At 41.3% G+C, this 21,260-nt stretch overlaps 1 protein-coding gene across 2 annotated transcripts in view; it reads left to right on the top strand.

Moving 5' to 3' along the window:
- Positions 1 to 21,260, top strand: part of MACO1 (macoilin 1) — a 58,132-nt gene that overhangs the window by 27,039 nt on the left and 9,833 nt on the right. For both annotated transcript variants that reach the window (XM_045585013.1, XM_036444500.2), the window contains 2 exons: positions 16,874 to 17,032; positions 18,306 to 18,488. In XM_045585013.1, coding sequence (XP_045440969.1) covers positions 16,874 to 17,032; positions 18,306 to 18,488 — 342 coding nt within the window. The remainder of the gene's footprint in view (positions 1 to 16,873; positions 17,033 to 18,305; positions 18,489 to 21,260) is intronic.

Below are 21,260 nucleotides of genomic sequence, written 5' to 3'. Positions count from 1 at the left end.
ATTCTCAGGTGAGGATGAACAACAAAAATTAGGGGAGTTGCTTAGTGTTCTTCCCCCTCCCCCCAGTGTCATTTAAAAAATACTTTAAGTGTGAAATAATTATAGAAAATTTAGGTAGAGAAAATATTATAGTCCCACCACTATCACACAAATTACTGTTTGTTTTTTAAAATACATATTTTATTGATTTTTTTTTTTTTTACAGAGAGGAAGGGAGAGGGATAGAGAGTTAGAAACATCGATAAGCTACCTCCTGCACACTCCCTACTGGGGATGTGCCCACAACCAAGTTTCGTGCCCTTGACTGGAATCGAACCTGGGACCTTTGAGTCTGCAGGCTGACCCTCTATCCACTGAGCCAAACCGGTTTTGGCACAAATTACTGTTTAAATGTTGTATTTTCATCAACTACATTTATATAATTGTGGCCACAGTGTTTGTATAGTTTTTTGTTCTGGGTTTTTTGTTGTTGTTGTTTGTTTTTTCTCATTTAAATCATATAGAAAGCCTTTTCCCAATTTAACCTAACCCTCATTTTCGCTTGAGGTGGAATATTCCATGGCAGGTCTGTGCAATCACTCAGCAGTCTAAGCCTGGGCAGATCACTGTGGGACACCCGAGCTGCTTTCCTGCAGTTTCAGGGCCTGCAGGCAGGAGAGCCAACAGTTTTGTTTGCACTTGGCACAGTCTCCTCTCAAATACAGCTTCAGGACTCTGGGTTTTTTTGTTGGTGATTGTTACTTGTTTCAGTTTTCCTGGTTAAGAGAGAAAATTTAAAACTTTGAGTACAAGATGTAAAGTGTTCCATATTCTATAGAAGTATTGACGAAGAAGTCTCTTCTTGGGTTTATTTCCATGTCACTTTTTTGGTTCCCAAGACAGAAGATTCATCTTTTTTTAATATTTAGTGCTAATTCTTAATAATATATCAGTTATTTAACTTAGTTGAATAATGTCTGGTGTGAAGTCATAAAGGAAAAGTATCCACAGTTTGCCTAGTAGAAATGCATTCAACAAAATGGAGTAGAATTTAGAATGATGATTATTTTTTTGGAACAGCAAGAGATCTAAAAATCCAAACCAGCCTCCTCAACCCTTTTAGCAGTGAGTGAATAGTAAATGAGCCTTAGAAGGCTGATGGCTAGTCCAAGTGACCAGTTAGAGTGATGGTGCCAGGACCAGAACCAAAGTTTCTTGACTTCTGTTTTTCTTGTTATACCATGCTGCTTAGAAGAAGTTTATTGACCTGCTTCATTTTTCTGCTTTATATTTTAGTTTTAGTTTTAAATGCACATATAGATATAGTTAGTTGGTTTAAGGGTTGGCACCAGAGCTAGATTTTATGCTCCAATAGTTAACATTTTTAGAAGAAATGCTTAGAATTTAAGAATTCATTTATTTTTCTTCTAGAAAGATGCTGTTCTAAGTGTTTTTAAAAAGTCTTGCTCCTGTTAAAGACACAGTGCATACTTATCTCAAAAGAGAAGGGGACCGCCCTTGCGAGCTTACACCCTTGAGAATTTAACTCTAGTTAGGTCTAGCTTGGGAGTTAGTCTGGTCCAGACAGCCTAGACTAGGGGTGTCGAACTCAATCAGAGAAGGGGCCAAAATCTAAAATCCAGCCTAAATCGCGGGCCGAATGGTTTACTGAACAGTCATAAACTGTCATTGTGATGGAAATGCAGCGGAGTGCAGTGATGACAGCGCGGTGCGGTCCACATTGCAAGGCCTGGCGGGACGGATTTGGCCCGCGGGCCGTGTTTTTGGCACACGTGGCCTAGACCATCTGAGCATGGAATTTGCCTTTTAGGGATAATTATGAGGGTAGACTTAGCTTGACAGCAGCAGACCTAAGAACCCTGAACTAGAAGAAGTTAAGACAAGGGATGTAACCGTCAGCTTACCCTGAGATGAGCCCATCATTGGCTGCTTGGAAGATCTCTGGTCCTGGGGTCGGCTTTGCTGAGATAGTAAGTTCTAAGAAAGTTTGAAGCCGTGGAATGGGAAGAGGGGCCTGTTCTTCAGAGGAAATCTGAAATCTGGAAAAAGTTGTAGTATATTGAATACCTGCTCTTTCATCTCTCTAAACTCATTTGGTTATTTCAAATACTAAAATATTGTTACTTATAATTTAGTTTGTTTATACAGTTCTGCTTATTTGGAGACTTGAGAGCCTGGCGGGGTTGGGAAGTGGAAGTAAGAAAGAGAATACTAAGTTTATCAGGATATTCCCAGCAATCTTTAAGAACGTGGGGTCCTGCCTCAAAGGGGAACTAGGGGGAGGGGAGGAATAGAGAAGTACTTTTAAAATATATATATATTTTATTGATTTTTTTTATAGAGAGGAAGGGAGAAGGATAAGGATAGAGAGTTAGAAACATCAGTGAGAGAGAACCATCGATTCAGTTGCCTCCTGCACACTTCCTACTGGGGATGTGCCCGCAACCAAGGTACATGCCCTTGACCGGAATCAAACCTGGGACCCTTCAGTCCACAGGCCGACGCTCTATCCACTGAGCCTAACTGGTCAGGGCGAGAAGTACTTTAAGAAATTTTAACTTATCTACTTGTACCGAAGAGTGTTTTAACTTACACTCATACCTAGGAACTAACTTATATTACCAGATCTAGGTCTTAAGAGAAATTATATTCTTGGAGTGTATAGATTGATAACAATAGTCTTTATAATTAGGCTATACAATATAGTGTTCTAGTTCATTAGGAGTATATTGATATTGTGTGTTAGTAGGCTGTGATATGAGTTGAGTGTGTGACTTTCTAATTTAAGCTGATGGGAATGTCATTGCTCTTCATTCCACTTTCTAATCCAATAAGCCTTTTAAATACATGTTTTATAATTTTAGGTTTCTCTTAAAAGGGAGGATGAAGATAGCAAAAGCTAAAAAATAACCAGCTTTCCCCTTTTACTGGACTCGCCCAAATGTGGTTTGACTAGCAGTTCTGTCTTCTATACTTCTGAGTAATCTTATCTTCCAGATACCAGCACTTGAGATTGCTGTGTAACCTCTGACTTAGTGTGGTCTTGCTGTCTGGGGAAAAACAACAGGAGACAGTTTATAGTACTTCATATTTTTTCTTTCCCCACATTTTTAAGATGTTTATGTACAATCACAAATGATATATTATCCAGTCATTGTGGCTCAGTGGTTAAGCATTGACCTATGAACCAGGAGGTCATGGTTCGATTCCCAGTTAGGCCACATGCCTGGGTTGTGGACTTGATCCCCAGTAGGGGTGATGCAGGAGATAGCCAATTGATGTCTCTCTTTCATCAGTGTTTCTATTTCTTTCTCTCTTTTTTGCCTTTTTTTTTTATTGTTTAAAAGTATTACATCTAGTAGTACATATATCTTCTTTTTTTCCCCATTGACCTTTCCCCAGCCTCCCCCACCTCTATCACATCCCCTCATCCCACCCCCCAATGAATGTTAAAATAAATATTCATGGAAAAGAAAGGGTCATTTCTAAAAAATACTTGTTTTTAGTAATCAGATTCAATATAATTTGGTGTGAATAACTGAAAAAAAGCAAAGTTAAGAGATTCCAAGAAGCCCCTATGTTGTTAGCTTAAGAAGCATTTCAAAGCAACAAGGAAAAATGAGGGCTAATACTCTTTACCAGAAGAACAAAGAGGCATCAGTTCTTCCTGCAACTATCCATCTTTCCTTTCCCTTGTAGGGAGCTGTCTGGGTTCTGACCTGGATTGAAGTTAGGAGTGAGTGGTGTTGGCTTTTAGCTCCCAGAGCAGGGAAGGGAATGAACTTGTTAGTTCCAAGTTACAACAGAAAGTGGGGAAGAAGATTCAGATCATGGAGTCCAAGATTGTAGACACAAAGCAGGAAAGGAATTTAAAGCCAAGACCTGACTATGGAGAAGAAACAAGACACAGAAGTCAATGCAGGAGTAAAGCCTATGAGCATTCCTGGGACAGGTGCCTTGGGGAGGGGCATGGCCTTATATGAACCATTCCAGCCCTCCCCTAAAACACTGAAGAGTACTCAGTGTGGAAATTACAATAGTTTTAAGTGGGAAGGTTACAAAGGATTCTCTTGAAAGATAGGAACCCATTTTAAAAGAAGGTAATTGGAAAGATGGATTATTAAAGGGGAAGTAGAAAACATTATTTATTATGAACCCATTACAAAATATGGGAGGATACAGTTCTCATGTACACAGAAAATTATTTGAAACTAGAGGCCTGGTGCACGAATTCATGCACCAGTGGGGTCCCTCAGCCTGGCTTGTGGGATCGGGCCAAAACTGGCTCTCCCACATCCCCTAAGAGGTCCTGGGTTGCAAGAGGGTGCAGGCCAGGCCAAGGGACCCCACCAGTACATGATCAGGGCTGGGGAAGGATGAGGGAGTTTGGCCCGTCAGGGAGGGACTGCTCTAGGGCTCCAGGATGTGTCCAGCCCATTTTGCTCAGTTCTGATCAGCTGGACCCCAGCAGCAAGCTAGCCTACCAGTTGAAGCGTCTGCCTCCAGATGGTCAGTGCACATTATAGTTATTGGTTGACCAGCCGACTGTCTGCCCCTTGGTGGTCAGTGCACATCAGAGCGAGCAGTTGATCAACCTTAGCATATAATTAGCATATTATGCTTTGATTGGTTGAATGGTCGACTGGACACTTAGCATATTAGGCTTTTATTACATAGGATAGAATATACCAAACGGTAAAATGTAGATGATTATAGGGGACTAGAGGTCTGGTGCATGAATTCGTGCACAAGTGAGTTCCAGCCAGCCCACCCCGATTGGGTTGGCCAGGGGGAGGGGCCTCAGGCAGTTGGCTAGCTGGCCCCGCCTCTGGTGGAACTTTCTGTTGAACTCCCAGTCTAACTCCTTGTCAGGACAATTTGCATATTAGCCTTTTATTATATAGGATATTTACTCAGTAATTTCATTGCAGTGCAGTGTAGTTCTCAAAGTTGAGTTGCAGTGTAGCTCAAAGGCTTTCGAAGCTAGAAAACCTACAAATCACATTTGAACAGGCCAAGGACCAGACACCAGCATCAAACTTTGTTGTTCTTGACTATTGCTCCTTTCCTTGGTATTTCCCAGAAAGTTTTGAAAATCAGTTCTCTTGTCAGTACTTTTTCGAAGGCTGTGCAGGGAGTTCAGGAATTTCTGGAAGTTACAAGGGAAGAAAACTGAAAGGGACTGCTGGCAAAAAAGCCATTCGCTCCAGCAGTGCTTGTTTGTTCTCCAGAGTTCCGTTGTATTGTAGCAACTGGAGAGAGCTCAGGTCCCATGTTTCTGTTTCAAACTTTACTCCATGGAAATCTCCCTAACCTGGAAATAGGTTGACAGCTTGTACATAGATCTGCTCGGTGCTACAGTGAATTTGTTTGTTCTCTTTCGCATTTGCATGCATTTTACTGTGTGTCAGGAACAGTTTGCCGAAGAAAATCTGACATGGGAGACAGTGATTTGGGTGTTAAGCTTTTACCCTGGCTGCTTTCCCTATATGTGCGGTCACATGCAGCTCAACCAAACTGCTGCAAATGGCTTGCTTGACACCCTCCCCAGGCAGTGCTGGCTTCCAAAGCAGGCTGTCCATTTTACAGGTGCACGTAGTAGTTTATTTGTAACAGTAGCATTTCCAGCCAAGAGGCAAAATTTAGAATGAAGATTATGAAAACTGGACACGTGGAGGTTCTAACTAGATGAAATTTATTGGATATAGCTGCTAGTAATTTACTTGGAAATTAAGTGGAAAAAATAAGTTGTAGAGCCAAGTTTGGTGTGTTTACTTTCTCTCTGTGGGAACATGTATTTGATTTATGTTTGTCTAGCATTGTCTCTGAGTAGATTATGTTCTCAGACCTGATGTATTTTCATTTTCCACCATGCTTATAATATTTAAGGTACCTATAAGTTTTATTTGGTTAGCTCTGTTTATATTAATTCACAATATAGTTTGAGTTTATTTTAATAATTGCAGTGATTTAAAACTATACTATTCTTGGGATAAATGTGGCAATAGAAGCATGATCATTTTATACTTAAACAGGCTGTTTTTTTACTTGAAACCCATGTAGCACTTTAGTACCTAGACATTAATAAATTTAAGCCAGCAATTCACTTAATGAGCCCATACCCAGGCGGTCAAGGAAGATACTTATCTACGTTGTACAAATATATGAAGTTTGAAATAACACGAATTATCTGGGGGCAGAGTCTGCATTAGGAAAATTTTTATGTTGAGTACTAAGACTTCATTCTAATCAAACAGATTGCAGTTTCCTCCCTAGAATTCAGAAGGAACTACTATAAAATTTTGAGTCAGTACCCATGCTGGCACATAATGAATTGAGATTTGCAGCTAAGGGGATTAGAGGTGGATTCCCTGAAGCTGAGGTACTTCTAGCAAAAGGAACTACGTTCTTCAAATGTTACGCTATCATTTAGAAACCGGCTCTTTGAATACTTTGACAGTCAACATGAGTATACTTCAGTCTGTGCACATTTTGGGGGATTTTGAGCTCTTTTTTCTAGCCAACTGAGACTGTGGCTAGAACACAAAACAGATTTTGTGTTTGTTGATTATTGTTTTGTTTTTATGGGGAAAATGCAACTCTTCTCTCTCATAAGGTGCATCTCACCTTTTTTGTATTTTTAAAACATTTTTATTGATTTGAGAGAGGGAGAGAGAGAAACATCAATGATGAGAGAGAATCATTGATTGGCTGCTTCCTTCAAGCCTTATACTGGGGATCAAGCCTGCAACCTGGGCATGTGCCTTTGACTGGAATCGAACCCCGGACCTTTCAGTCCATAGGTCAACACTCTACCCACTGACCCAAACCAGCTAGGGCCACTTCACTTTCTTGATAGAACACTATAACAGATTTAAAACAGAAACACAGAATAATGAACTCAAAAGGAACACTGCCCTGACCCTCCCCTTGGCTCTAGAGTGAGTGCTACAGACGCAACCACTCTAAAGAAGTGAGACAGGCACAGGCATGAGGGGGAGGCCAGGTTCCATCATCCGTATTTAGTACTGCACCGGGCACCAGAGCGTTTGGAGCACATACTCTTCAAAACAGGACAGCTAATGTGGCTTGAGTAAGGGGGAGGAGGAAGCGGGGGGGAAGGGTGGTGGTGGTGGTGGTGTTGCAGGCCCAATGTTGCTAAATCTGGTATTTTGAAGAGATGCCGAAAATAGATATCTTTATGTGAAATCTACCAGTTTAAAAAATTGTTTTTAACATCATGCGGGGAAGAGTCAAACAAAATTAGTTCACCAGTTTGTAACCTCTGCACCTGACCCTTTCTGTTATTCTTACAGTTTGCTCCCTCCTGCACCATGACCCCACTAATCCACCAATCAAACTTGACTCTTATAGGAAGGACTTTTGTTAAGGATTATCTGGTAAATCCCATTAACTAATTTGCCATGTACTATTTGGACCTTTTTGCCTCCTCTCCATTAGTTCCTTGTGCTCCTGGAAAACATGCACTTTTGACAGCACTCTGCCCCCAAAGACTAACTCTTTATAGTTTAATCCTCACATCGACTAGGAGGCTTTCAGATCACTTAGAAGAGAGGGACAGCCTTGTGATAAGAAGGCAGTTTAGGTTTCTGGTATTCCTCAAACAAAACAGCACTGCTTAGGCCTCCTATACCTAGGACTGGTGACTTCTTTCATGCCAAGATGTTTTCTGCCATGATTTTAGAGCAAAACACACACCAAAACTTGGGACATGGACACTAGTTATTCACAGATTTCACAGGCCACTAGTTTAGAATTTGGACCTTTTAGTACCATCCTTTGTAATGTCAGGCATGATGTCAAAGAAATGCTTGCTCTCCTCTTTCCTTAGGGTACCAAAGCAGGACAATAAACTGTAGCTCTAGAATCCAGATTTAGAAAACTATTGTTTTGATAGGAACTGATGAACGGAATGTAGATTTAGGAACTGAACCATTATCTACTTCAGAAAGTTAAGTCCCCCTTTTTTTTGGAATGACCTAAAAAGTTTATAAAGTAAAAGAGTTGGATTTTCCCTAAGACTTTCAGAATATTCTAAAACTGGTCTATAACATGGGAAGATCTAAGAGCAACAGTGAAAACTATGGGAAGTCCATTAACAGTCTCCTCTATTAAAATAAACTTTCTCCCAATTATAAAATAATTAAAGTGTTGAAAATAAGTTGTATCCTGTTTTCCCGAAAATAAGACAGTGTCTTATATTAATTTTTTCTCCCAAAGTTGCGCTAGGTCTTATTTTCAGGGGATGTCTTATTTTCGGGGAAACACGGTATATGTTGATTATATCCAACTTTTAAGATAAAGATAGCCTATATGTGTGTGTGTGTGTGTGTGTGTGTGTGTGTATCCTATATAATAAAAGTAATATGCAAATTAACCATCATTCCACTACAGCCACAAGCCATACTCACAAGCCAATCAGGAGCAAATATGCAAATAAACCCAACCAAGATGGCTATGACCACAGAGAGCAGAAGGGAGGCTTGGGTTTCCCCGGCAATGGAGGGAGCCAAGCTTTCCACCTTACCTTGCCTGCCTAGGCCTCCACTCAAGGCTGTAAAGTTTCAATTACAGAAGATACATAAGTCCCAACAGAAATGTCTGCTGCCATGGAGTGAGCAGGAGGCTTGGCTCCGTTCCAGGCTACAGAGTTTCAATTGTAGAAGATAAATAAACCCCAGATACCAGGGCCTCTGCTTGAGTTGCCAGGAGATGTGGCCGGCCTGCAAACCACCACAGGCCCCTCACCCAGGCCTCCCCATGCCCCAAGAGAACTCCCACCCTGATCTGGGACATCCTTCAGGGCAAACCAGCTGGTCCCCACTCGTGCACCAGGTCTCTATTCTATCTAATAAAAGAGTAATATGCAGATTGACCATCACTCTAACACAAGATGGCTGCCTCCATGTGGTCAAAGATCCTGCCCCAATGTGGACACAGGATGGCAAGCAGGGGAGGGCAGTTGGGAGGAACCAGGCCTGCAAAGGAGGGCAGTTGGAGGTGATCAAGCCTGCAGGGGAGAGCAGTTATGGGTGACCAGGTTGGCAGGGGAGCAGTTAGGCATCAATCAGGCTGGCAGGGGAGTGGTTAGGGGGGTGATCAGGCTGGCAGGCAGAAGCAGGTAGGGGCAATCAGGAAGGCAGGCAGGCGAGTGGTTGGGAGCCAGCAGTCCTGGATTGTGGGAGGGATCCAGATTGGAGAGGGTGCAGGCTGGGCTGAGGGACAGCTCCTCCTCCCCCATGCATGAATTTCGTGCACCAGGCCTCTGTGTGTGTGTGTGTGTGTGTGTGTGTGTGTGTGTATGTGTGTATGTATGTGTGAGTATATGTGTATATTTCAGAGAGGAAGGAAGAGAGATAGAAACATCAAGATGAGAGAGAATCATTGATCAGCTGCTTCCTGTGCACACCCCCTATGGGGGATTAAGCTCACAACCTGGGCATGTGGTCTTTACTGGAATTGAACCCAAGACCCTTCATTCTGCAGGTCAATGCTCTATCCACTGAGCCAAACCAGGTAGGGTGCCATTATCTTAATATATAGCCTCCAAGTCGTTTTTCTTTTTTTGTTCTTTTTACTGACTGTATCATTGAGCATGCTCCCTTGTCATTGATTATTCTTCCTCAATGGTTTTTTGATGGTTGCATGTCAGACAGACACATGGATATACAATTTAGCCAACCTCTGTTGATTATTTAAGTGTTTCTTAATTATAAGTAATGCTGCAACAAACACACTTTTATACAAATCTTTCTATCACCAGTCTTCTGAAGAAATATTGGGAGTTATGCTGCATCAACAGATATGAACATTTTAAGGACTTTTACAAACTATCAAATCTGACCACATCCTTTAAAGACCTAATTAGAAATACTAGTTTGTGCACTTACACCTGTATTCTTGAAGGATTTCAAGAAGTCAGTTGTTCATTTCTCAAAATGACCAGTTGTGTGAATGTCTCTAGGATTCCTTTTCTGCATTTCTTTGCATTTCTTAATGAAAATGAATGTGTCTGCCTTTTGTGTTTGGCAGATGAGGGAGCAGAGGCAGAAGCTGTTTTGTAATATGCTTTCACCTAGTAATTAGGTCATCAGGCTGCTGCTTATTTTTGGATGCGTGCCTGGTAAGCAGTTGTGAGACCTGAGGCAGCTTTATTTTGCTGCTTCCGAAGCTGTGGTTCATAGGATATACCTGAGCAGCTTCAAGTCAGTAATGAGATATTTTCACGTTTTAATGAGATGGACCCATGCTGCCTGTCCTATCAGTGTGAGTGAACTGGAAAGGGGAGAGGGAAAGGAGTTATGGAGAGGATAAAGACTATTTGGGGGTAGGGGAACAGATCTTTGATTTATGAGCTCAGCTTTCTGCATAGACAGCTGTGCGGTCCCTAAGCAAGTCTTGTTTTGTATGATTAATATGTACCAGGGGATCTCCTAATGGAATTAGATACTTACCAAGATGGAGCAGTTGCTCTTCATTCATTCTTTTTCTGCCTTCTTGATAAGCAAGAACCTACTTGCCCCGTCTCCTTCAGCCATTATTTAAATTAAATATCTGATGGCCTGCTATAGATAGGTTTCTAAAGCCGCCTCTGTCATAACACTGATCTGTTCTTTCTAAGGAGAGTGTGGGTCAGAGACATGGTCTGGAAGGATTGGAAGAAACTTTAGAAATGTAGTTCCAACTTCTAATTTGATAGCACAATTGGTTTCTGGCTTCAGAAAACTTACCGTCTTTTTAGAAATAAGACACATGGGAAACGACTGAAAACCAGAACAAATTTTAAAAAGTACAAGGGAATGAATGGTTTCATGCCAAACAAGAAGCGTTCACAGTAATGGCTTTCAGATTTCAGAAAGAGAGGCAACTTTGGGCCCTGGAGATCAGCACCTCATGCTGGAAAGTTTGTTCAGTTGTTTGTTTTTACTTTTTTAACTGGGCCTTGGAGAATGAGTAAGATTTGAAAGTTAGAGTCCATTCCTCCCAGGTCAGTGGTATAATTAAAGGCAGAAGATATTTGGAAGCGAGGAGTGACTGTGGTTTTCAATCACTTGGCTGTATGATTTGGAGAGGACCTGAAGCCCTTTTCTTAGAAAGCAAGCAGAATTGTCAGGGCCGTGTTGTCCTGGAGAGCCTGTAGCATCTCTGTCACTAGCACTTAAGAGTTCAGAGAGAGCCAAAACCGGTTTGGCTCAGTGGATAGAGTGTCAGCCTGCAGACTGAGGGGTCCCAGGTTCGATTCCAGTCGGGGGCATGTACGTGGTTGCGGGCACATCCCCAGGGCGGGGTGTGCAGGAGGCAGCTGGTCGATGATTCTCTCATCGATGTTTCTGGCTCTCTATCCCTCTCTCTTCCTCTTTGTGAAAAATCAATAAAAATATATTAAAAAAAAAAAAAAGAGTTCAGAGAGAGCCAGCAGGGCCTAGGCTCCTTATCTTCCTTATGGGCTCATGGGGCCCAGCCAGCAGATAGACACGTAGGTAGTTTTATGGAGTGTGACTCAGAGTGTTTAGGGAACCTAGTTGTTCCTAGGTAAAGTCCTGGCTGAGAAAAGGCCTCCCTGTTTTTTGTAAGACTTGCTTCCTGGGGAAATTTACTGCCCCAAAGCCTTAAGTTCCTCTGAGCTTCTCAGTTAGGCCTCAAAGCTTCGGGCTTTATTAAAACATTGAAGTTATTGGAGCCTTTTAAACTTTTAATGAAATCATCTTACTGTGGGCTGTAATTTAAGTAATTCACAAAAGACAAGGATTACAGATATTCAGACATAAATATCTTCCATTGTTTCCCTACACTTACTTGTAAAAACAATATCCCTTTCAACTAAAAGCTGACACTTAAATACTGTCCTTTGTTTTACTACCAGGTATACTTCAAGGTACTCAAAGATATTTTTCCTATTTAGCTTGCCTGAAAGGCTAATATTTGAGACTCATTCTTCTGGAGGTTATTAAAATGTAAATCTTTTCCTATTAAAATTAAATAATTATCCACGATTTACATTGTAACTTGCCTTAGGTGAGAAGGTAAGAGAGAGTTAAGGTTTGGAGAGGGTAAGAGAAATCCTCGCCTTGTCAGTTTTGCTTTGAAGTCAGCCCAGCCATCAGAGTGCAGACCTGAGAAAGTTCTGCTCTGGATGGCCCCAGCTCTCTCTCGCTTGTGAGTTGGAGTTCAGGTGTAGCTTCACAAGCTTAGAAGTTGAGTGCTGTCTTCTAAAATAATCAGTGAAGTGTCTAGGAAAGGTGCCTGGGCCTAATAGTAACATTTTCAGTTGGCTGCAACCCTGGCTTGTTGAACTGGCACAAATGGATTTATTTATTGGACATAGACTGGCTTTGCCATGGGCCCTGTCTGTATTCCAAGTGGTGACACCATTAGGCAGCCTTTGTGGGGGTGAGAAGTAGTGCCACAGGAGCTGGGCAAGCTGGAAGTGCATTTATTGCCTGCTTAAGCCTTACCAAAGTTTGCCTAAGATGTCTGGCCTCTCTCTCTTTCCCTTTCTCTCCCCCCCCCCCTCTCTCTCTCTCTTTCTCCCTCTCCCTCTCCCTCTCTCCCTCTCTCCCCCCCTTTCTCTCTCTCTCTTTCTCCCCCTTTCTCTCTCTCTCTTTCTCTCTCTCTTTTTTGATGAGGTTGCAGTTCTTCTGGAAGAAATTTGCCTTTACCCCTTAACCTTCTATTATGCAGCGAAGAGAGTAGGATTTAGCTATCAAAAATGGGGGTATGAGCTCACAAATGAACTTTTTTCCTTCTTTTTTCGATCCATATTTACTGAAATGTATTTTAGGGTTATAAACTATTCTGTCTCATGTTTTTCCTGACCACTTGCTTTAAATTTATATTATAGCTATTGACATTTTAATAAAATCTCATGAATACATTTGAAGATTTTGCATTAACTTCTTAACACAATTTACTCAGTTCTTCTTGGTGCATCACATCAATTATATATCTGTACTAGAGGCCCAGTGCACAAAATTCGTGCACTTGGAGGGGGGGGTTCTTCAGCCCAGCCTGAGCCCTCTCGCAGTCTGGGAGCCTTTGGGGGATGTCCGACTGCCACCGAGGCGGGAGAGGCTCCCATCACCACTGCTGTGCTCGCCAGCTGTGAGCCCAGCTCAGGGCTTCTGGCTGAGTGGCGCTCCCCCTGTGGAGTGCACTGACCACCAGTAAGGGGCAGCTCCTGCATTGAGCATCTGCCCCCTGGTGGTCAGTGTGCATCATAGCTACGGGTCGTTCTGCTGTTTGGTCAATTTGCATATTAGCCTTTTATTATATAGAATTTTTACCTATGAAGTATCAACCTTCAGCATCAAAGGATTAAGTATATCATTAATACAGGTAGTAGTTATCTATCTAATAAATGCTCCTGCTCTTGACTGGCTTGATTCATTTCAATGTACTTATCACATAATTCATGTAAAACTCATTCAGACACTTTTTAATAACCATATGCAAAAACTGAACTGTATCTTCAAAAGTAAGGTTGCATAGTACATTCACACAATGGAAATTATGCAGCAATGAAATTATTTATAAAAACTTTATAATGGCTTAAGATATATAAACTGTACATGTGTTACTCTGTCACCAAATATTAAAAATATTTACATGTATGAAGAAAGATACAGGAAAAAAAGACAGAAAATAAGTAAACCAAATGTGAATAGTGAGTGGTTCTGCCTGGATGAGAAGATTATGAGTTATTACATTTTTATTCTTCATACTTTTCTGTTGTTGTATGCAGCTTTTTAAAACCATAGACTGGGTACCACTTCTATAATGAAAAATAAACCCAATAAGGATCAGGAATCAAACTATGACCTCCTAGTTCACAGGTCGACGTTCAACCACTGAGCCACACTGGCCGGACAGATCAGTGTTTCTTAAACTGGATAATGCTGGTGCTAACTCATAGGTTTGCTGCAACTGTTTGGAAAACAGTAATTCAGAGTTTTACAAAATTGATGGTAGCAGTTATGAAAATCCTGAAGCATTTTTAAATGTTCTGTATCTTGTGAAATTATTTTATTTTTTAAAATAAACCTTTTATTGAATTTTAACACACATCCACAAAAGTACACAAATCTTAAGTTACAACTTATAAGTTTTCAACATACCTTCATAACCACATCATTTTATATATTTTTTTGTTTTGTGCTGCTATGTCTTTGACAAATTTTTCATAGTACTACTTTTAAAAATACATTTGTTGGTTAATGTTCTGTGGTTTCCATAAATTACATTCTAGGTGTTCTGCACTTTTTGCTCTCATAACTTTATTAACTCTTTGAGTTTTTACATTTTTCGAGGAGCTCTAAAATTTCATTCAGAATATTGCTATTCTTAGTGCATGGCAAAAAAAAAAATTGGCTTTTATCAATTAAAAATGAAAAAAAGTTAATAAGTGCAAATTATTGACATCTAGCCTGTGCAGATTTAATTTTTCTTTCATTCCCAGTGTGGCACACGTTTCCCCCAGTTGGCTGGTTGTGTGGAACTTGATTCCTGTGCCTCTGCCCATGATACAGCTCAGGTTGCTAATCTGAAGAAGCAGATCAGCAGCCAGCAGTAAGTGTGTCAGGCCTAGAAATGCTAGGCCAGCTGGGAGGAACTTTACAGACGTTAGCTTCAGGTGGGGAAACTGAGGCCTGGAAAGTTAATGCTTCCTCAGGGACACAGAGTTGGCACCAGAACTGAGTCTAGAACCCCATTACTAAACCATGCTAAATCCCTATTCTCATCTTAAAATTCACCCTTTCTACTGAAAATGCAACCCTCAGACTGCAAAATCAACTTCTGAAGAAAGATAAATTACCTACCACGTTTTCCAGCCAAACTTCTTAATGGGGATAACTTGACAGCATTTATCTATTTTGGAAAATATCCCTTGGGTTACTTCGGGCAAATGAGGGATGGTGTGGGATGGTATAAATGCCCGTCAGTAATTGTTTAGAGCAGTTCCGGGAGGCCATTCAACTGGAATAACCCTGGCAACAGGGAAAGTGTGGCGTGATGTTGACTTGTGACCCTTCCCTGGGGAGCAGCGGTGTCAGGAGACCTGACAGAGCTTCTGGAACACAAAGTCTCCAGTCTGTGCTCCCCGTCACTGGGCAGGTAGACTAACTACTGTGCCTTCATCAATGTTATATTCCTTATTGTTTTTGAGATTTTGTTTCAATTGGCGAAAGGTAGTTAAGTAAATAAGGCTGCTCTTTAGTTTGCTAAGAGAGGCCAGGGAATATATTTAGTAAGTACTAATAACTGTGGTGGGCCCTGGGGATTTAGTGCTAAATAAAACATGTCTGTCAGGACTTAGTCTGTGGAGCTGGCAATCCCAAGGAGAGATCACCATCGCTTTCCAGAAATCCTTGGTTCTGTTGGTATGTTGTTTAGGGCATTGCACAAATCTCGTCTGAACACACTGATTTCTGCCTTCCTATAAGTTTGTAGAGAAAAGTGTCTTCTGAGTCTCACATGGCAGCCATCCTTGGTCTAACCTCTAGTGCCACTCGCTAACGTTCCATCCAGCAGACCCATTCTATCCTTTCTCACTCTGTTCCTGGAGGACAAGCCTTTCAGAGTCTCTGCCCCTCAAAAATCTATGGCTGCTTCTGCCTTTGAGCTTCTGGACATGTTTTCTCCCTTATTTAGAATGCCCCTCCTCCCCTTTGTTTCTCCAAATCCTGCCCAACCGTTAAGACCCAACTCAGTTCCCATCTTCTCTCCTCAGAACCCATGTGACATTCTACCCATACCATGCTATGGATGATATAACTATAATTCAGCCTACTGAAGAGTGGACTCTGGAGCTAGCCTGTCTGTGTGACCTTGGCCAGAAGCTTTTCTGAATCTAGATTTCTTAATCTTTAAAAACGAGAATAATAATTGCACTTAGCCATAAGTTGTGTAGAATGAATGAGTTCATTGTATTAAAATCCATAGGACAATGCCTGGTACATAAGTTCTCATTAAATATTAGTTATTATTCCTTCTAGCATGTATGTAATCATGGCCTTACTTGTGGTGTTTAACAGTTTTAAGTATTTATTGGCCCCTAGTGAAATTGTAAAGTCCTCTCAAGAAGAAAGTGGCTTGATTTTATACTTTTTGTTGACCTTTTCTAGCCATACATCTGCATACAATCGTTCCCCAATACGTGAAACTAATACTGTATTTAGTAAAGAAAATAGGTGGAACAGAAGAAAGGAATTGAAGAGAAAATATAGGCTTCAGTTCACAGATGGTGTTTTCTTATGATTCTTAGAGCATGCAATTTGTTCTTTTTTTTCTTTCCTTGTCATGAGTCTAATGAGCTCTTCTGTCACACTCACCAGAGTGTGAACATCATTTAGCAAGGATGCTAGAAATTTCAGGAGGTTGTTTCAGACACTGTTTTCTTCTAGGCTTGTGCTGGGATGGAATCTCAGACAGTAGATTCTGATCTATCTGAATATCTCAAAGCAGGTGGGTCCTGAGCTGGGTGTTGCTAACATACCTCCATGCTGAAGGGCATGGGCAATTCACCATTAGGGAGGGGACCTTACCCTTCAGCCACCCTCTCTTTGCCTTTCCCTCCTCCTCTGTTAGCAGCTTAGATGCTCACAAGCACCATCTTTACCTGTCAGTGTTCACAAACATTTGGGGATATCAGAGGTTACCTTCTGGTGGGAAGAGGTGTGGACCCGAGCAGAAGCTTTCAATAAAGAGCCACTTGCAGATAGGAGTTATGGTGATGGCAGGAACTGCCAGAGGCGTCCTCTGCCATTCACCCAGCTGTCTGGGGCTTTAGCCAGGGTCTCCACAGAGCCCCGTGGGTGCCCTCTCTGTGATGAAAATGCTGTGTTTCTTCTCCTAGGCTGGAACAAGACATTAAAAAATTAAAGGCTGACCTGCAGGCCAGCAGACAAGTGGAACAAGAGCTCCGCAGTCAGATCAGCTCCCTCTCTAGCACCGAGCGAGGGATCCGCTCAGAAATGGGCCAGCTCCGGCAGGAGAATGAGCTGCTGCAGAACAAGTACGTGCGCCCATCGGGCCTTCTATGAGCCACGTGGCCTCACTGCTCTTGTTTCCAGGGATTGGAGCACAAGGTTCATATGGCAAAGGGACCGAGCAGAGAGGTTTTCAAATAAATGTATAAAATGTTTAATTTAATACCAGATATCCAACATGTTATAAAATCTGTAAGAACCTATTTCATTTCAACAAAAGCTTATTAATATTGCTATTTTGTCTTCTCTCATTTAATGACTTCTTTTAATTTAAAATAGTTATCAAGCTTTTATGATAATATACGGAAAGTTGACAAGTATTTCTGCCACAATTCGAAGCTCTTGCTCCTTTGAGTGAAAGGTTCCAGACATTGAACTCTATTTACTTTTAATTTCCAAAACTAAATTACATTGAACTTTAATTTTACTTGAAGAGGCAGGCAAAAAGCCAGCTCTTCTGTCAATATGGGTCTTTTTTTTTATTTTTTATTTTATTTCTTCACACTGTGTGTCTGCAGTAGGCTTTGGATTTTCTGGACTTGCCCCATCGAAAGAGTAGTTCTTCAACATTTTTAAGGAATGTAACTCAAAAGTTCAAGCATTATAGGCAAATAACCTCTCCACTGTTTTTGACCCACATATGTGGTGGCTATAGCATTGATACATAGAGAACATCTCACCCTTATTGATATATTTAGATAAACTGACCTTATATTGTTATGTTAAGCTGGGGGTGGTTGTAGGCAGGGAAGGGAATATGGCTGAAATTTCCATCTGAAATGAAGCATCCTATGACCCTACAAGATCTAGTTTGGGATAATCTAGAAAAACCGTCACACAGCTGGAAAGGAAAGTCAGCACCATAATTATTATATTCAGGCGAAGAAAGACATTCCCCACTCACCCTTTACCTCGGTTTCATTGGGGCTGGTTCCATCAGCTGTGCCTTGGTCAGACTGAAGTTCTTCCGATGTGCCTTGGGGCACTTGAATTAGTTTAGCTGTTATATTTCCCTCTGATAGAAACTTGTTTTACCCTATTCTCTGAATGATCTTCTGTAGATAGAGCAGAAGCTAGGTCTGTATCTTGTATGGCAGCTTGCTTATTGGGATTTAGAAATTGTTAAATAATTATGACAGTGTGTTCTATCTGGGCACTCTGGGAGTTGACATTTATGTTTGCTGTTCAAACCTCTTTTTTTACTTTGGCCTTAAAATGACAAAGAGGAACCATGTATTTCCAAGATTCATAGTGGGTATTGTAATGGTAAAACTCTGTGTGATAATCATTTCCATTTAGGTTACATAATGCTGTGCAAGTGAAGCAAAAAGACAAGCAGAATATCAGCCAGTTGGAAAAAAAGCTAAAAGCTGAGCAAGAAGCCCGAAGCTTTGTAGAAAAGCAGTTAATGGAAGAGAAAAAGAGGAAGAAGTTAGAAGAAGCTACTGCTGCCCGGGCTGTTGCATTCGCTGCTGCGTCTAGGTATGTCCGGATCACCTGAATGCTTAATCTGTGGTTGGCTTTCCTGGTACTGAGACAGCCATGGGAATTTGATGCCTCGGGCAGGATTAGAAATACAATAGTCATGCATGAATGGATTGCTTTTAATTATGGTTTTATTAGCTGGCTTAAACTACATCTGTGCAAGTTTGCATTCTCTTATAGCAACTTCATCCTCAGTGATCTCCATAAAGTGGGGGGAGGATATCACCATATGCCTCCCATACCTGGGAGGCAAAGAGCTGCTCATAAAAGGGCTCCTAGTTCTGGATGGTTTGGCCCAGTGCACAAATTCGTGCACATTGAATGGAAATTCATTAGTAGAAATATTTTAATACTGCTATTCGCCCTTTCTCTATGACAAGTGTCAACCAAATTCATGATTGACAGTGACAGATGGAAACACACGAGTGTGATTGGCACCAGTGAGAGCTTATATATAGATAAACTTGCTTAATTAGACTTACTTTCTGATTTAACTAAACTTTTTCCAGCTCAGTGAAGCACTCCAACTTCTCTTTCAGGTAATTGTTAGCAACATAGCAGTAAATATCAACATGAAGCAGATTATTATTGTATATCATGCAGGGAAAACAAAGGGTAAAATATTTAACTGTAGCAGTGTTTGACTGTATTCTGTGCAGTGAGAAAACATGAAGTCATTTTCAACGTCCACCATTTCTTCTTTTCAGTTGGGTCAAGTTTCTAAGCTTTCTTCTTCTTTTTTTTTAATTTTAAATACATTTTATTGATTTTTTTACAGAGAGGAAGGGAGAGAGATAGAGAGCTAGAAACATCGATGAGAGAGAAACATCGACCAGCTGCCTCTTGCACACCCCCTACCGGGGATGTGCCCGCAACCAAGGTACATGCCCTTGACTGGAATCGAACCTGGTACCTTTCAGTCCGCAGACCGACGCTCTACCACTGAGCCAAACCAGTTTCGGCTAAGCTTTCTAAAAATCCATTTTCTAATGAAAAGAAAATAGGATTCCACCAAGTCTCCTATCTACCTACTCCAGGACTTATGTGAGGATCAACTGAGATGAAGCATGGGAAAACGCTTCACAGATATTTGGTTTAAAGTGTGAAATGTTTCCACCGGGCTATAAAGCAAGTTGTGTGCCTGGGCTGAAGAAACTCTAAGGAAGCTAGTTGCTAGGGAGATGAAGTGGGCATTACTATGTGACATCATTACCCAGTGCCCATGGCAACTGTTTCCAGGCTGGGCTTGGCTGTGGACCGCATTTTGTGCCATGGGGTCTTGGCCGTGTCAGCTGCGATTTGGCGGGGTGTTGCTCCAGGTTGGTGGTGGGGCCTGTCTCTCACTTGGGGGAAGCCAAGTGTTGCTTTGTGGGCACCAAGTCCACGGAGCTGTTTCTCTGTCAATGGCCAGCGCACATCATGACAGCTCCTACGCTGAGTGTCTGTCACCCTGGTGGTCAGTGCAAAGCATAGCGACCAGTCAGACGGTCGGACACTTAGCATATAGTCTTTTATGTATATAGATGGAAGAGAGGTAAAATCTTGGTTCCCAAGTACTGTGTACTAACTCTCATGTCTTGGATATCAGCAAATTGTCAAATGTGCTGGAAAGGATGGGGGGAAAGGAAACATAGATCACTCTTAGATGTCATTGAACTTGTGGAGCGATGTAAATTAGGGACCACTTTCTTATACCATTGAAAAGTATGCAAATATTCCAAACTTGATATGTAACTGCTATCTGAATATAAGCAAGGAGAGAAAATAGTTAAGAGCCTCTTTGTTTTTGGCTTCTACTTCACTTTTTTCCCTTTGTTTTTTTGACTAGTGAAGTCACTTGCATTTAGAAGTCAGTTACGGGTTTACAGATGCAGATTGAGGGTAAATCATTATTTCATTTTAAGTTTCTATTGTCATTTGTATCTATGTGGTATAACTCTGGCATTCTTTCTTGAGTTTTGCTTTTTTTAATTTGGTGTGTAATAGCCTTTTTTTGGGTTCTGGCATTTAAAGAATGATTGATCAATCCTCAGCTTACCTTTTAGGAAATAACAGAAGGAGAGGACTCTTTCTCCTGTGTTATCCTGCCTCACCCCAGCAGACTCTGTACTGCAGGTAGCTGAGCTCACTTGGCTGAGCAGCATCTATACAGACACACAGACCCTTTATTAGTCTGCCTAATCCTAACCTAATCTAAAGTGGAGTTTTTGGTTTGTTCATTGTTTGAAGATGTGCAAGCATTTCTGAAGCACTTGCACTTGCAGGAGATTTTTCTGAATAATAATCTAGTGTGGCCTGTGCTGTCCTTAATTCATCTACCACCTACACCCCTCCCATTTCCCCCCCAAAAGTTCACTGAGAAGTATATGATAATTCTTTAACCATGTTGTGTAGTGCCTCTTATACCTGAGAATCAGTAAGTTGGTTTTCTTTTCCTACCTTAATTCCCTTTTGTTTCCAGTTTAGCTTACTTGTTTTGTTTTGATCTTAACCTTAGATGACCCTTATTTGCCATCACTTGTGTAGAGGTCGTTTCTGTTCTTAACAAAATCTCAAGCCTTTGAGTCTCTCACTGGATCTATATTTTTATGTAGGCAAGACACCTATTTTCCCCATCAGGCTGTTTCTGCAATCTTGCCATCATCTTTTGTAGTTTATCCTTATTGTAGCCGTGAGAAGCCACCTAATGCTGTTTCCTTCTGTTTACTCCAGGCCTGTGGCAATCATGATTAAAGAAAGGTGAAAATGTCAAGTCATAGTCCCTCAAAA

Source organism: Pipistrellus kuhlii, unplaced genomic scaffold (assembly GCF_014108245.1).
Source record: "Pipistrellus kuhlii isolate mPipKuh1 unplaced genomic scaffold, mPipKuh1.p scaffold_m20_p_2, whole genome shotgun sequence".
NCBI lineage: Eukaryota > Metazoa > Chordata > Mammalia > Chiroptera > Vespertilionidae > Pipistrellus > Pipistrellus kuhlii.
The sequence above is the reverse complement of the archived record's forward strand: the minus strand, read 5'-3'. Positions and strand labels throughout refer to the sequence as shown.